This window comes from Mya arenaria, chromosome 10 (assembly GCF_026914265.1).
Source record: "Mya arenaria isolate MELC-2E11 chromosome 10, ASM2691426v1".
NCBI classification, from domain to species: domain Eukaryota; kingdom Metazoa; phylum Mollusca; class Bivalvia; order Myida; family Myidae; genus Mya; species Mya arenaria.
In genome coordinates, this window is record NC_069131.1 from 13,400,799 (window position 1) to 13,418,596 (window position 17,798).

The following is a 17,798-nucleotide window of genomic DNA, read 5'->3' on the forward strand; positions in this document are numbered from 1 at the left end:
GAGCTTCATTATAAATAACTATAAATATGCGAAAGAAATGCTACATGCTGCAAAAAGCGTTTGAAACGCTATTGAAAATTAATGTTACTCCTAGCATTGGTTTAGAAAATTCGCTCAAATGAGTACCTTCTTTATGCTGTTTATTCAAAAAGTAAAAACAAAACTATACTGTTCAACAAAGTCTTACTATCAAAATCGTTTGCCAATATTTAATCTATGTACTATTGCATCTATTTTTGTTCTAGAAACATCTTTTTATTTCTGCTGGCCTTGTGACATTAATTCATTCCGTATAAATAGCTTTAAAATGAAGTGTTATATATATAGCAACGGGTATCGATCCAGCAATATTGTCCCGTCTCTAGTAAGGGTGTTATTGATTTACCGGGAAATGAACGATACTAACCAGCTTTTTTACCCGTAACAGCCATGATTTCGTTGTAGAAAATTGGATTAATAATCTTCTCAGAAAGTTAATTATCATTGTACGTATATTTCATTATAAATGATGTCATTGCTGACAAAATAAATAAGAACCGAGAAAATCATAACGTATATAGGAGGTAGGCTGATTTTCGAGTGTTGACTAGGTATCTCTGTGGTGAGGGATTTACATGTTTTTCAATCGACTAAACGGACATAAACGAATTCATTTCACTGTTTAAATGCGACATATTGGTATGTGTTAAACAAAGGATGCCATTTAATGTATCAATTATTCATTTATTTCTGTGATCGATTGTGTTTCAGGGATACACCGTGTAAACATCCAGATATGAGCTGTCAAAGAGTGGTTTGGTCTCTGGTGGTCGTTTTATTGACTTTGATAACAGGTGAGTGCAAATAATGTGTTTATTATCTGAATGTATTCTAGAAATTCGAATATGCAATGTTTACCACATAACCAATGAAATAAGATTTTATATTATTATTATTATTATTATTATTATTATTATTATTATTCATTTATTTTATTATTATTATTATTATTATTATTATTATTATTATTATTATTATTATTATTATCGTTCGTTCGTTCGTTCGTTCGTTCGTTCGTTCATCCATCCATCCATCCATCCATCCATCCATCCATCCATCCATCCATCCATCCATTCATATTTATTTATTTATTTATTTATTTATTTATTTATTTATTTATTTATTTATTTATTTATTCATTTATTTATTTATTTATTTATTATTTATTTTTATTTTATTATTATTATTATTATTATTATTATTATTATTATTATTATTATTATTATTATTTTAGTAGTAGTAGTAGAAGTAGTAGTCGTCGTCGTCGTCGTCGTCGTCGTCGTAGTATATTATTATCATTATTATTATTATTAGTAGTAGTATTTGGGGCTGGGGTTGTGCCAAAGGCTTGACAGATGTTAAAACACATATTTTTTTCAAGATAACTAAAACATCCATAGCTGACAGTATCAGTCGGAGATGGTAAAAAGAAATTGTTTGGGTATAATGATATATATTATACGAAGGTCTCCAAAACAGGTTTCATCCCTTGCCCAATAACCCTGATATTTGCAAGTAATAAAACACACAATTGATGGGGCACATACCGGAATTTGCTTTTAGCAGCTTGGACGCACAAACTCTTCAAGTCAAGCCAAGTCAAGTCAATATATTTAAAAAAAATAATTCAGTAACCCATTCCTACCCATTCTGTAAATAGAACGACCCGGAGCATTTTTTTCAAATGACGTCACAATATTGCGGGAAAAGATCAACCACTTGAAATCACTTTTAAACGTAAAATTCAAACAGTTATGGCAACTACACATTTAAAATTTAAAAAACTAACACTTTCTAAAATGTTGATTTATATTTTACGGGACCTTCTGACACAATACAAACAATAACAAGATAAATATTTTTCATGTATATTGTTATGCAATGAATTGCGATCTGAACATATCCGAAGATGTTGCGTTCATCGATTGATGAACGCAATTGTCGAAATGACGTTCATTTAAGGAATGGAAGTTGAGGTGTAAATATTACTGTACAAGCATTTACACCTTTTAGCGGTGTAGTGGTAAAGTTGTCAGTCACCCTTCCGTCCAATAGGTTGTGGGTTTGAGCAGGACCGCTGGTACTAGTATTTACCCAGGAAATCAAATATCATAATATTCTAGAAAAAAATCGAAATATTAGTAAATTTATATACTGTGCATCTATACAACGATCACGAACCTAACAAGAAAGTGATATACAAATATGTATGGAATTGTGCCAAATCTCTCGTTTGACCCATCGGAACTCATCGGCCATTTTATTCAAAAACAACCTCGGATGTATTTGGACGGTTTACATACTCAAAAAGTGGTACGTTTAAGTCCGCTGCAGATATATCGCGTAGTAATCTTATTTAGCAGTTAAAATTTATGACTTAACTCTTGGGAATCGTAATTATGTTTGCAATAAAACACTTCACTGGCAATCAATTGAAACTGAGATCAATAAATACAACCCTTAAACACTACATTTAATTAATGATATTATTCAAAAATTTACGAACTACTTCAAGAGATGTACCGGCATACATCCGAGGTTGTTTTTGAAAAAAAATGGCCGAGGAGCTCCGAATGCTTTTGACCATGTCTTTGCCTTTTACGACAATGGGATATTATTTATGTTAGCTATGAGTATTGTAAACGTTTAATGCTGAATAAATGTTATGTTATATGTTGTTATTTACCCAGGAAATAACTCGAGAGAGTTATAGCTGTTTTCACAATCGAGAAACAATGAAGTAGAATAATAAATTAATAATTAACACGATTGATTTCCCCAGACGTGTGCCGGGCGGGGCAGTTTTGTTACTTCCTGCACGAGGATTACTACACCTTGCGGCAAATCTACTGCGAGAGCGGCTGTTGTCGAGACTACGGCGATGATGACGAGATATGCTGCTTCACCTGGTGTGTCTACCATTAAACGTCCTTAATTAGAAATAGTCGAAATGCTTCCATGACCATCCCGAACATCCACCGCAAACCAGCAAACGGGAATCGAATTGGACGCGTAACTTTAAGTTCATTTATACAACGGAACAATAAGAGAGCCGTCCTTTGATAGTAGTAGCTACTATATCTATTTCAAAACTAAACCATTTCTTGGCCAGTTTAATGAGTTTATTGATTTCGCAAGTATAAATTTCAATTCAATTTGTGAAACTCGCTTTATATTAAATTGGAATTCTTGGTTTTACGTTGTGTTGTCATACGCCTTTTATTATATGGCCCGAGTAAATTTATTTAATTTACTCGGCGACTTTTAAACATGTTAAAACAAATATGAAATCCATGCTGATGAGGTTAGGCTCACATATAATGTATAACTGAGTCTGTGCGAAAACAATAACAAAATATTTACTCATCGAATTGGTGACGTTTCAAAATTGATTTCGTCACGATTTTATTCGAAAATTGATTTTGTTCTTGAATTTATTGTTGCATTTGTTTACTTTGTCTACATAATTGAATGAATTGAACTTAAGTCAGTATCAAAAATTAACAAAAAGTCTAGAAAATAAAGAAAGAAACATATTGTATAAATATATTTCAGTTACGACTAAAGGGGTATCTTACCAATGGTTCGATCGCTCTGAAAAGTTATAATTATATCTACAGTCAAAACCCGTTGGCTCGAACTTGCTACGCTCGAATTCTTAGTTGGCCATGTAAAGGAACGATTTCTTTATTTTGAAGGTAAACATTCCCGCTTGGCTCGAATTTGCCGAGGCTAAAGGTATTTTCGCCGGTCCCTTGGACTTCGAGCCAACGGGGTTCGACTGCATTTTGAAACTAATACATGTAGCTTAATTGGTATCAGATTTGGCGAAGTTTGTAAAAGAAAAACAATTCTTTTTGTGACATTCACTAACTATTTAATTGAAATGTATGCTCTTATGATATTTGGTGATACGCTTGGTGATAAGGTGGCCTTTAAGTCTTTTATTGAAACTAGCCCAGATTTCTGTTGACAGGTCTGTTGGGGTCATCCTCGGGATCGGGTTCGCCTGTGTGGGGTTTATCGCAGTGGTGATATTTCTGGTGATTTGCTGTCAGCAGATGAAGAAGCGGGGTCGCCTCGGCTCTGTCGTCCATCCGGCCGGAACTGGTGGTGCCCATGGCACCCCCTACCCACAGAACAATACATTCGTCTATGCGTGTGAGTAGAACAAAAGAGCCATACGAAGATACTAGTGCCGAACCAGCCTAAATTTCTCGAAAGCTCTTGAATGCAACAACATTAAGAAGTTTACTTTTTTTTTAATTAAGCCAAATTTCTTCGGCAAAGTCAAAGTTAATATGTAATTTGCCTCGTGATTTTTTTTCGAGATTTTACTAAATCAAAATTATTTCATCGTGATAATCATAAGATAATATCCCTTAAATGTCCAAAATAAGAATGTATATATTACTCAAATTATACCAAAACAAAAATAGTAAGCCATGCCTAATGCTGCAGTTATAACAGGGACTTACGATATTTCGAGAAATTGGGGTGGGGCCTGATGGTATATGATTTTGGTTTAATGCTGCACTCTCAAGGATTGACCGTTTTGACATATTTTTTTGGTTTTGGAATGAGCCAATTTTTTCGTAAATGTCTGCAACCCAGTGATATAAGACTGCTGAAAATAAAAATAAATATATATGAATAATAAATGATAAATGAAGAGTAAAAGCTGTCCATCTGTGAGAATGCAGCTTTAAATCGACAAAATATATGGGCATTTCCTTCATTAGTCGCTGTCGTTGGCAGACGACGCATTTACGAGTATAAGTTTACAAAATGCCCGAGTTTATTTGATGATTTTGTGATTCTAGCGTATGCTGATTACTGAATAAATAAAATAAAAGGACTACTTTTTATGCAATTGTACACATATTGGTTTGTTTTCAACAAGCCGGACAAGTGGGGTTCCCCCGGATTCCCCAACAACACAAGACCAACTCTTACATAAAATCGTACCAACGAAAGGGATTAATATAGTATTGTAAAAGTTTGTTTCACAATAAATAAATTTAAAGTAATACTGGTCAAAAAGTTCAAAATCCTAACAAAGATGGTTTAAAACTTATTTACAGCGGCGCCGCCGGCCTACCAATATGCGGCGTATCCTCCACAAAACATCTACTCCACACCGGGTAGCGTCGCACCCCCGCCTTACACCGCAGGCACCCAGCCCGCATACGCCCCACCGTCCATGAACAATCCAAATGATGTGAGTTCCGGTAACGCGCATGGGGGACCAACGGCACCAACTAACCCAGCATATCCTCCACGATCATATGGTGGTTATGGCACGGGAGAAGGATAGCGTGTTATATCAAAATACATTCAAGAGTGAACTGTGAAATCAAACTACTGATTATCCGTCCAATCTTGACTATAAAGTTATATACTTCGCAAAAGGAAGTCTGCTCTGTATGTATTTTTTCATTGCCTTAAAGGGCTTTTAGCGCAAACCTACCAATATTGCCATGTCTTTAAATGTTTCCAGATATTTTTCGAATAGAATATATATTTTTAAATTTCTTTTACACTGAAAAACATTTGTCAACATTATATATTTACAACCAACAAGTCCGTTTAGCTTCCAGTCGAATTCTTAAAGACTTGTATTGAAATCTGTTGTCATGTAAACCAATGTTACGTGATTAAGGTAGTGCCTGAACCACATCCGCTTTTTTCTTTAAAATGACTTGCTCTTTGCTCCAGTTTTATTGAGCGCATGCATTGATAATAACAGAAGAAATCATACACCCTATGTTTGCAAGATTACTTATGGCATTTTTTTTGCTTTTTATGTCTTTTTTTTTACGTTACCTCATCTTTGAAGTGTGCATTGGTTTTCTAAGCAATAATCAAATCATTTATATTTCTCTATTAATAAACAGAACAACAAAAACATGTTGTCTTTTCACAACTCTAAATCCAATCTTCCTTATAAATTTAAAACAATTAACACATATGTAGGTTAATTGTGTTCATAGCAAAAAAGAAACAATATTAGCAAATTAGTTTGCCTTGAAGCAGAAATGAGGCTATACAAATAATCAGTCAAGTCAGCTGTAGCAATAATTAATCAGGCTACACAAAACTAATGCTGTGGGTTCTTGCAGCATGCTGACAAAGTAGAGGCAAAGTTGTAAATACAAATAATATTTTTTGAAATTATATTGTTTTGTTGAAATTGTATTGTTATCATACATACACATGTTGACATTCATGCTGCAACGAAAGCAACGCAAAAGATGTAAACCGTTTTTCCTTGTACAACTAATATACTAACATGGTTTAAATTAAACAAATACGGGTCTGGACTACAATATCACCCAAAATACTCTCAATTTCATCTCATTTAAAACCTGATATCAAAAGAGCAACTACCCAAGTACATGTTTTTTTCTCTAGAATGGGCCTTTGAAATATAGACACACTGTTTTTATGAACACATTCCAGGAGAAAATAGGCTTTTATAAAGAGAGAAAACATAAAAGATTTTTAATCATACTATATATGGTCTGATGTGGTAAAATAAATTGAGATTGATTTTTTTGTAATATTGAGGCCAGGACTTAAAACTGTCAGGGAACAAGAACATGATTATACCCCAACCACGTGGTGGAAAGGGCTATATGGGAATCTACTTGTCCCGTCAATCTGCCTGTCCCTTCGTCGTGCGTCTACTTTCTCTATTACTTCTTACGCTTTGAGGTATTGACTTCAAACGTGTATGGCACACATATTGACTGTGTTGAGGTGAAGTGCTGTACAAAAGACATTTTTTTGTGCATGTTATTTTTAAGTAATTGCCCTTTGATTATTTGTTATACTCATTTTTTATACTTCTCTCCATAACTTAATATATTTTCGAGGTATGGACGTAGACTGTAAAATAGAAACATAAGGACAGAAAAAAATTTGGACATATGTTTGAAAAGAGAAATCTAAAGGACAAGAACATATCTTTTGTTGTTTATTCAAGTTGTTGGCCAGAATGTTATGACAACAGAAACATTTACAATATCAACCACAAATGTGCGATATTAAACATGTGCTCAATACTGTCTCATTGAACACGATTAGAACTTTTCAGAATTAACTTTGCTTGAAATAATTTAAAAAAATATAAATATATTAATAAACAAGATAAAAACACTAGGAATATATATGCACACACATGCTCATATTATATGTAACAAGAATGGCAAGAGACTAAATACCCTAATCCTTAATAATTGTTTTTAAGTATAATAGATTTAGGCCCAATGCAGAGTAAAGTGGTTCACAACCTTCTTGTAATTGCTCTTATAACCATATATATTCATTCATAAGTACTTTTAATATATAAACTTTATGGTCGATACACGTAAGATCAGCTGTTATATACAACGCATATAACGTGATGTTTTTTGCAAATAATGACAATTGCCGCGTCACGTTAGTACATGTCATGTCAAGTCACGGCAATTAAAGCTGCACTCTCACAGATTGAACGTTTTGACAACTTTTTTTTATTTTTTGTCTTAGAACGAGCTGATTTTCACGAAAATCCATGGAAACCAGTTATATAAGACTGCTGACAAAAAATCAAATCGCAGATTTTTATATTTAAGTTCAAAAATTGATGTTTTATGCATTTTTCTTAAACAATTAGTAACGGTTATTAAACATTAATTTTCGGACGGAAATATGAATATCTTCGGTCTGATTTTTCTCAGCAATCTTATATCATTGGTTTGCAGATATTTACGCAAAATATTGCTCTTCCCAAGACAAAAAATAAAAAAAAAAGTTGTTAAAAATGGTAATTCTGTGAGAGTGCAGCTTTAAAAAGCAATTACGCATATAGCATACACCCCATTTTGGAGCAAACAGGTAAAATGAACGAGAATTATAATAATAAAATGTGAACACAAGATGAATGATAGTTAAATAGTAGTAGTGAAATATTAGCCATAAAAGGAAAATCTAGAATGTTTATATACAGAAAACATTTTGTGAAACATATATTCATACACGAGTTAATATGTGGAAAGTGCTGTTTGACATTCAAGATTGCAACTTTTTATTTGAGTAACTTGTGAATAAATTAGATATTTTCTCAAACCAAACATCATAAGGTCACACAGCATGTTAATATTTTAAAAACATCCAATTTTAATACAAAACAATCAATATTCATTTTTAACTTTGCTTGCACGGTACAGCTGTAAGGCAAAAGTAAATACTGACGACAATGCGAATACATATGTTCAAAACAAGTGTCAACATGTAAATTACAAAAATGTAAATGCTCTTTAATTATATCATGGTATATTCCCTGGCCCCCTTTACCCAGCACATCAAACTGTTAAACAAATGACCCATTCCTTTCTCTTTTAATACATAGATATGTAATTGAGTTCAGACTTTCAATCGAAGCACAGATGCTGAATATTTAAAATGAGTAATGATATATAAACACATGATGTGACATGAACGGATAATTGAAATCAACATTTCAATCTAAGCATTTATGGGCATTCAAGCTAGATTCCACCAGTTGAAGCCTTTATCATAGTATCACTGTCGTTAAATTGAAATGGGTATTTTTTTTCCCTGCTGTTCATGTTCCTTGTTGCGCTTCTGAGTCTCTAGTTGCCACTTCTGTCAGTCCTGTTTCCGTTTCCCCGGATCACGTTATCAGTCTCCAGCACGAGCTCGGTATCGTCGATCTCGCGTTATGCCTTGTCTAGGGCCAATATTCACTAATATCATAAGTCTATGTTTGAGGCTCAAGTCTCAAAATATTCTTGTGTTTTTTTTTCACAAAATTCTGCGATCTGACTTACGAAGAAAGTGGCTGCGCGGTTGGATTTGCAAGTAAAATATCACTCGACAACACACAGACTGAATCGATAGGGGCGGGGTCAGAGGATCAAAAATTGAATTTGCTTCAGTTTAATTCCAAACCACGCCCACACTTATCCAAACACTCGGCATTCGCGATTTTATTACTCAATTTCTATTATACTCGTTATCAATTAGGCCTAAAAAATATGTCTGTTTCGGGTAACCCGACCCTACCTATAAAAATGCACCGACCCTAACTATTTTTTTCCGTTTCTGAGCAAAAAAAAATATTCGTTAGCGAATAGAGAGTTACGAAGGGCGGATAAATGCATATTTTAATCAGAATCATTGTTTATATGATAAAACAAAGTCAGGCAATGACAGTAATGTAGGAAAGACTGCCATGTGCAAGAAAACACTCTGAACTTACGACAGATTTTGAAAATAATAATAATAAAAAAAAATCCCTACCTACCCTACCTAGAAATTTTGGCCTTACATGAACACGTTTGGATAGGCCACGACATAAATGATGAGTTGTTTCTGTGGCAGTCGTTAATCAAAGCGCTGATAGCGCTGCGACTGAATCGATAGGGGCGGGGTCAGAGGATCAAAAATTGAATTTGCTTCAGTTTAATTCCAAACCACGCCCACACTTATCCAAACACTCGGCATTCGCGATTTTATTACTCAATTTCTATTATACTCGTTATCAATTAGGCCTAAACAATATGTCTGTTTCGGGTAACCCGACCCTACCTATAAAAATGCACCGACCCTAACTATTTTTTTCCGTTTCTGAGCAAAAAAAATATTCGTTAGCGAATACATATGTTACGAAGGGCGGATAAATGCATATTTTAATCAGAATCATTGTTTATATGATAAAACAAAGTCAGGCAATGACAGTAATGTAGGAAAGACTGCCATGTGCAAGAAAACACTCTGAACTTACGACAGATTTTGAAAATAATAATAATAAAAAAAAAATCCCTACCTACCCTACCTAGAAATTTTGGCCTTACATGAACACGTTTGGATAGGCCACGACATAAATGATGAGTTGTTTCTGTGGCAGTCGTTAATCAAAGCGCTGATAGCGCTGCATAGACAGGGTTTTATATGGGTTTTCACCAGTATGATTGACGTTCATGTGTGTGTTAATAAGGTGCTGTCATTCCCACGTGGGCTATTACGGGATGTTTTAGGCGGGGAAACTGTGATCATTGAAATCATTGTGTCACGTGATGCGCTTTGAGTGGATAGTTATTCTTTGTTTACGTTTCGCTGTTCATTCCTTTTAGGGCGCAGGGATGCTAATTGAATATTATCTTTATTTAAGTTTAACAAATTAAATGAATGCTTCTTGCTTTGTCAAATCTAGCTCGGTTATTGGAAACATAGCTTGCAATTTATATACTAGTAGTTGAAAACAACCCTGTGCAAAAAAAACGGAGGAAATATTGCATACTTTATTTCATGTTTCATGGTCTAACAATACTACTTCAATATAGTTTTAAAAACATGATTTGGTTAAACAAACTGTCAACACTTTTGCTCACTGGTACAAAAATACATGTAGAAATGGCATAAATTGTAAAACTAATCAAAATATATACAAACAGTTTATGCGTTGATAATAAATACATCAATCATATATTGAGAACAAGTCACCATCTGTACCTATATCACAATTATGAGACCACGATTACAAATCTTATATACATATATGAATCTAGTTCATAAGTGAACAACTGCCATTTAGCAATCAAGTTGATTCCGAACAATAACGCAAATATGACTGCTTTGCTAATGTTACATGTAAATGAGCTCTATCAAATATCACACATTCAGGGTCACGGTTACCTTAACCAAGTATATCTTTCAGCTTGATTTGGATAGCTTGACTGGCCAATACTGCAGTTTAAATACCAGGTAAATGTGGTTTTGCCTGTGTTCCTATAATTTACTTATATCGGCAACTGATGGTGTTTTGTTTTTTGCTGGCAGCCTTTTTTCAAAATTACCACATTGTTAACCTATCATTCATTTCAATATGAATGTGAACAGTAAAATTAATACCTCTGTGACGATACGAATTGTTCGCAATTTGTTTCTTCAGGTAATCGGTGTTGTTTTCATTTGCACAAACTTTGGATTGGAATATATCCATGTTTCTCTTTTATTGCTACCTTTGATTTCTATTTGTATTCAACCTACATCGATTCTGTATTATGTGACTTGTTGAATTCATATTTGTAAATGTGTTTGATATTATTTGACTATGTACTGTGATGGTGTACGTCTAATAAAATTATGTTCTGTTCTGTTCTGTTCAGTTCTTTTATTGCGGACTTCCTTGACTGTGCAATCGTCCATTATAAAATCATCGCCAGGAATTTTGCGAGCTAAATCTTCCATTATCCACAAATATGTATCCCTTTTAAAAGTCATATTATTAAACTCAATTTTCTGTAACTTTTTCAGCTTTTGTCTTACATCATCAGAGAGCTGACCTAGTTCTACAGCTGCTAGCTCCAACTTTCTTAAAGTCGGCATATTTAGTATTGCATTCATAAGCTGATTAGTTAATTTCTTATCCAATCCTTCTACCTTCAAGTCGGATATGTCAGAGTATGTTATGGCTTCTAAAAAAGGCGCATATATCTCATGATTTGAATCTCTAAGACACACTGACTTGACATCAAACAAATTGGTTGCACAAAGAATTCGGTTAATTTTACACCCACATACATCCAAACGTTTGATGACTGAACATCTGGACATGTCAAGTTCACTACGGATCTTGACACAATGCAGTTTGAGTATTTTAATTCCTGGACAATCTGATAAATCTAAAGATTCTTTTATATTTGTCTTGTAAATACTGACCTCCAAAAGCTTTGGACATTCTTGTACAATGATGTTTCTTAAATTAGATGCCCCTGAAATACTTAACGAAGACATGTTCAAGCACTTGGTAAGTTTAATGCGTCCCATTACATTAACGTTTTCCAGGGTAACATCCAAAACGTGATCTTTGTTTTCAAGAAGGAGATGAGGCAAGTCAATATTGGAAAAATATACTTCGCGTAGGTTTTCACACGTCGCAAAGTTTATCTCGCCATTCACTGCAACATTTGTTAGCTTTATACCTTCAATTTTTTTTAACCCTGATTGAATATGCAAATCTGTCTTTTTGGAGGTTAATTTTCCAACGATTGAGCAACTTGACAAGACGTCTGGTCTCACGTGGATTCGGTTACAGTTGGACTTTGTTACCTCAAGTCTCCGCAATCTTCTGGCCATTGACAGATCAATGCCTGTTTCTAAATCAGTGAGTTCTACTATAACAGTGCGTAAATTCAATCCCCCTGAAAAGTCAACCCCATCATTGCATTGGGCATCCATTAAACAAAGAACACGAACTGAGTTTGGTCTCGCAAAGCAAAGTTTCTCTGACACGGTACACCTAATAATGAACAGATGTGTAAGATTTTGCAACTTATCTAACGATTTCGCTTTTAAAACACAGGCGTTGTCAAAAAGCAGATGTTTCAGGGACGAATCATTCCGCCGGAGAACATCGTTGATATCTGTATCACAATTCATCGCGTTGTAAATCGATATAAATTTTCCCATGTTTTCTCTTATTAACGGATGTTCAAGTTTCACTCCACCTATCGATCGTATGCTCACGTGCCGAAATTGGATCTTGAATTGATCTTCGTTTCCACCAAATGCCTCCTCGTATCCTTTGAGAACGATTTCCTGAATCGATGCGACCATGGCTCTTTTTTTGAAAACATTTTCAACCGTAGCTTCATCCGGAAGGTCCCATACCTTACATGTGGATATCAATATGGATAGTTCACAAGCTCTTTCAAAATGCATTGTGCACAAAAACACGAACGCATCTGAAAGAGTAAATGCCATATCGTTTCTATCAATAGAATCTTCAATTGTGTGTAAGCATTCTTGCCATATCTTTTCGCTGACGGAAGATAAAAAGACCGCACAGAACATTTCCTTCAATGAATCGTGTTCGAAACAGAACAGTTCGTCGTTTTCCACGGCCTTTAGTGGTTCTGATGTCCCAGTCAAAAACCCTATTTTCAGAACAATTTCTTTTTGTTTGTGTGAAAGGTATCTGTGTACGGTTTGGGTATTGATTAATAACTTCTGTTTTTCAATAGCATAAGAGTTAAAGGATAGTTCTCCAAGCGCGACAATTATCTTCTGACAATCATTGCAGAACCAACAATTGGCTTTACGAAAACATTCTGGTAAACAGGTCTCAAAATCCGGTGAAAGGTTGCAATCTGTGCATTGTGAACGCACAATCATTAGTTTTATGATTTTGCAATACACCTCACTTCTGGACTTTAAAATACTTAACAAATCCGTATTCTCATCATTGTCATGCCAGATGCAAATCAGATATGAAAGAATGATTGGAACAGAAAACACTCTTTGGCCTCTGAAATGCTGGAACAGTTTTTGTGCTGAACCTTCCAAAAAAGTTAAACACTTTTTATAATTTTTATTTCTTCTGTATCTATAGTTCAGGCACGTTGTGAAATTACTAACGAGACTTTCATTTGCTGCAACACAAAGACCTTCCAAATCAATTATATTAGCTTCATTCTCGTAAACGTTCAACTCTCTCAGTTTCCAGGGCTTTGAAGTAAACAATACCGTGCAGTTTCTTCGAATTTTTCGCGTTTGTGGTAACGCATGGTCTTCTTTGCAAGATGGATCGTGGGACCATTCATCAAGACCATCGACAATTACTAACGTTGTATGATCTCGCATTACCTTTTCAAAAAACTCCTTTGAATATACTCCGCTTAGTCTTTCAGTAACCTGAATCGTTATCATTTCTTCTATATAACAAACAGGCCTTTGCAAACTTCTGATATTTACAAGAAACACTACTTCGAAGCGATCTTTCAGATATGACGCGACGGAAAATTGGGTTAAGTCCTGTCGGGTTTCGGCCGCACGTTTCAATTCAAGAAGTGGGCTATCCATTTCATCAACCCCTGTATGAGGCTGTTCCAAACACCAAGACAAAAGGAGAAATTGACAGAAGGAAGATTTGCCATATCCCGATTTTCCACTGATAAATACTTTTTTTGTTTTCGTGGAACTCATTTCGAAAATCTCTTGCAAAGTCTTCAATTTCTCACTTTCCTTTCTCTTTTCCTGGGCATTTCTGTTGGAAAGTGATATCTTTCGAAATAAACTAGGAATTACATAAAGTTCAAAAAAATGCACCGTCTTTTCTTTTCCGATAGGCGAAAATGGCAGGCTATTGTAGCGTTCGATGCTCAGTTCAACCACGTCAGCTTTAAACACTGCATTTAGAAAGAATATATTTGCATCACTAAAACATACAAATGTTCGATGAGATAAGAATTTCATTCATGGGAAAAGTATAGAAGTAATCATCTTAAGAAATTCATGATATATACCTTATGTCTTTGAGATAAACATACATACCACAAAATGTACGCAGAAATTCTGTATCATCTGTTTGTCTGTGAATCTCATGACGCATTTGCTGCATCAATCGTTGGGATGTTTCTTTGAGCTGTTCTTGACAATGTCCTACACTTTTCTGGAAATGTACACGCAGTTCCTGTTTGAAAGCATCAGTGTTATTTTCAAAGGAATCTTCGAGTACTTGCAAACATTTGTGGGTAGTTTGTTCCATCCGCTTCATCTTTTCTTCGTTATCTTGGTTTAAGTCAGTTACCCATCGTGCGACGACGTTTAATTCCTGGTCTTGCTTATCATAAATGTCTCTGATGTGTTTTTCTATATGTACCTGTGAGTAGTGTAGTGTTGTCACATTTAAATATTTCTCATTTTTATTTTTATTTCTAACATACACGTTTGCTTGATCTTCAGAGATGTTATGGAACAAATTTGTTACTGCACTATCAGCATTGTCCATATACGACACATGCGATTGGTATCCGTCAATGGCAGATTTCTCAGAATCTTCCAGACTTAATTCCGTTTTGTCTGGAAAATCACACGTTAGCTCATCATTATCATACAACATATATTTGTCCCCTGAGTTTGCTGAATGATCAATAGATGATGTTTCTGGGTGATTTGATTCATTCCGCTGAAATTCTTGTGAAAATCTTTTCTTCGGTCTGGCTCCATATTTCTCCCAATCGTCTGTATCTTTGGCTTCATTGGCCATACTTCGCCGCTCTATGTCATAAAGAAAGAAAAAATATACATCCGGAACTCCTCGGCTATTTTCATCGAAAACAATCTCGGATGTATATAGACGGTTTATAATGTTAGAAATCGGGTCTTTTTTAAGTCCGCTGCAAGCGGATCGCGTACTTATTTAATTTAGCAGTTAAACTTAATGACCCAACTCTTGGGAATCTTAATTATGTTTGCAATAATATACTTCACTGACAACCACTTTAAACACAAATCAACAATACAAGTTAAAACACTAAATTTAAATAATGATATGATTCCAAATTTTACGAACTACTTTTGCTGATGTACCGACAAACATCCGAGGTTATTTTTGACAAAAATGGCCGAGGAGCTCTTAATGAAAATATACATTGACATGTAATAATTAGAGGAAATCATGATTTCCATAATTGAATAATGGTTTTAAAGCAATTACGAGTTTTTCTTTGCGAATGACTTCTATAAGGAGCCTAATCCAGCGTTATCATTCAATTGTAATGTTTACTTCATACCACTTATTAAGAAGAAATGCATACCGAAAATCATGGTACTTTTTGCAGTATTTGGCAGCCAGCCGTGTATGTACAGATATCAAAATATCAAAATTATGTAATAGATACAGTACAACAGACTTGTACAACCGTAAGAAGACACTTTTTAATAGCTCTGTGGGGGTATAGTCATATAAATATATACTATATCACTCCGTACGACTTAAAGTTGAATTTGGCTACCGAAAGACATTTACCCCGTATAGCACTTGGTGAGTTAACTTATACGACAAAGTAATAAATTTGAATACTGAATAAAATAAACAATAATTAAGCCAACATTGATGTCAAAGAGCCTTTAAGGTGCGAAGAAAAGATGACCCCGCAGGTATATTATTTTCACCCCCCCCCCCCCCCTCCCGGTCTGAAGATAAGTGTATTACACACAGATGTAGTAGAAATAATGTTAATAGTGGAAGCAGAAATATGAAAAATTATGAAAATTTAAATTCAGTTCCTCTTTGTTGATGTGTTCCATGAAGTCAAGCTATGGTACCAGGTATTCGTATTCATAAAAGAATCATTTTTACATTGTGAGGCACTATTGCATGTGAGCAGTAGTTATTTTAGTCGAACAATAGACTGATTCAATCTTACAATTGCTGAACAAATACAATACACAGCAGCAATGATTGCGGTCACGATAATTCAAGTTATCAAAGAGTAATGTTTAAAACTGCATGCTTTTTATTTATCTATTCATAATTCAGCTACAGCAAAAAATATAGTAATATCGCTATTACTATACTAAAAATCATATTTAGGGACTATTATCAGCAAAAATATAACTATTGAATGAAAAACATTACGTATTTTCAGTTAATGGCATATAACTTACAATCCAAAAAGGTAAATTGTATGCGACAATGGGTTAGTTTTCAATGTTTAAAAAGGACACGACTGAGTTGGGATGGTTCTCAATATTGTTCTTAATTTCGATCTAAGATGGATGTAGCTTATCGGATTTCCTGATATAAATACCCCGGTAACCTACATATATATTCAATTAAAACATCAAACCAAGTATGACCATAGAATTGAGTTAGTTTAATATGAATACTTGCCTTGATCAGTTTTGAACGAGAGTCAACTTTTCACTCGACCAAGTGTCATTAATTAACGGTCAAGGTCATTTTTCAACGTAAAAAAATATCCCTGAAAAATGACCCCTGGGGCAATATTCAACGCGGTCAAAATTTAATGTTTACTGGCTTTTAGGCAATGTTGGGTTGTTGGTTGGGGTAGTTGAGGCACGGTTTGTTGTTGAAAATGAGCTCAGACTAGCTGGTGATAAATTGTTTGAACAGCTCGTAAAAGCAATGGTTCTTTCGTTTTCCTATCGTTTATACAGCAAGTGCGTTTTATCTGATTGGTGATGAACAAATTTATAAACCTTAAAAAGTATTAGTCCATATAGATGTATTGGTGCGTAAATAAATGTTTGTAATGCTTTGGGCCATTTATAGACTATTCATATAATACGTCTCTGAAAATTCCTTGATTAAGAAACTAAACTTTCGGTTTAGTTTAACTAAAATGTTTACTAAGAATAACTATTTTCAGAAACAAATACACATGTAGAACTTAAAAGAAAAGTATTATACATACATTTATACTTATGTCTGTGGAACAGTCCGATTAGTTTGCGACCAAATAACGTCCTCTCAAAACACGGTATACTTCACAAAATGTTCAAGTTTCAAAATGCGATTGTTTCTAACCACTCCTAACAACCATCTAAGTAGTACAAAATACACGTTAAAACACTTCAATTAATTAATACTATTATTTAATTTTTTTACGATTTACTTAAATACATTTTATGAATAGCACTTAGGAAATTAATGGTAAACTTAGGAAAAAATGCCACACTTAAGTCAACATCTTATCTTAAGAAGTTTTATGAATACCGCCCCTGATGTTGACTTCGACGGAAAATGTGTCGAAACGACCTTAGTCATCGGTAATTCTATTTTGTTAAATAAGGAAGTTTAATGACGTTTCATTCTAGGAACGGTGTATAAAGGCCGTCTGTTCTAATGTGGGTCAAACCGAATCTTTTATGAGTGGCTGTGCACACACTGTAATATAATACCGTTACGAAACCTATATACGCTCGAGACTTTAACTAAAACT

At 34.4% G+C, this 17,798-nt stretch overlaps 2 protein-coding genes across 2 annotated transcripts; one reads left to right on the plus strand and one right to left on the minus strand.

Annotated features, from left to right (window-relative positions):
• Positions 1 to 399: 399 nt before the first annotated feature.
• Positions 400 to 5,831, plus strand: LOC128205125 (uncharacterized). Its single transcript, XM_052906561.1, has 5 exons — positions 400 to 485; positions 751 to 833; positions 2,822 to 2,948; positions 4,016 to 4,200; positions 5,124 to 5,831. The coding sequence occupies exons 2-5, from the start codon at positions 776 to 778 to the stop codon at positions 5,354 to 5,356; spliced, it is 603 nt and encodes a 200-aa protein (XP_052762521.1). The 5' UTR covers positions 400 to 485; positions 751 to 775; the 3' UTR covers positions 5,357 to 5,831.
• Positions 5,832 to 10,335: 4,504 nt separating this feature from the next.
• LOC128205236 (uncharacterized) lies at positions 10,336 to 17,608 on the minus strand. The gene is made up of 3 exons (XM_052906743.1): positions 17,271 to 17,608; positions 14,383 to 15,108; positions 10,336 to 14,237 (listed from the first exon to the last, which is right to left on the minus strand). The coding sequence occupies exons 2-3, from the start codon at positions 15,095 to 15,097 to the stop codon at positions 11,152 to 11,154; spliced, it is 3,801 nt and encodes a 1,266-aa protein (XP_052762703.1). The 5' UTR covers positions 15,098 to 15,108; positions 17,271 to 17,608; the 3' UTR covers positions 10,336 to 11,151.
• Between the last annotated feature and the right edge of the window lie 190 nt (positions 17,609 to 17,798).

What these genes read in the sequence shown, in the direction of transcription:
- LOC128205125 (XM_052906561.1), top strand. Translation starts at nt 776, where the DNA reads ATGAGCTGTCAAAGAGTGGTTTGGTCTCTGGTGGTCGTTTTATTGACT. An exon ending in GAGATATGCTGCTTCACCTG is followed by an intron (nt 2,949 to 4,015) that starts GTGTGTCTACCA and finishes TTCTGTTGACAG; the next exon opens with GTCTGTTGGGGTCATCCTCG. An exon ending in CAATACATTCGTCTATGCGT is followed by an intron (nt 4,201 to 5,123) that starts GTGAGTAGAACA and finishes ACTTATTTACAG; the next exon opens with CGGCGCCGCCGGCCTACCAA.
- LOC128205236 (XM_052906743.1), bottom strand. Translation starts at nt 15,097, where the DNA reads ATGGCCAATGAAGCCAAAGATACAGACGATTGGGAGAAATATGGAGCC. An exon ending in ATTTCTGCGTACATTTTGTG is followed by an intron (nt 14,238 to 14,382) that starts GTATGTATGTTT and finishes TTCTAAATGCAG; the next exon opens with TGTTTAAAGCTGACGTGGTT.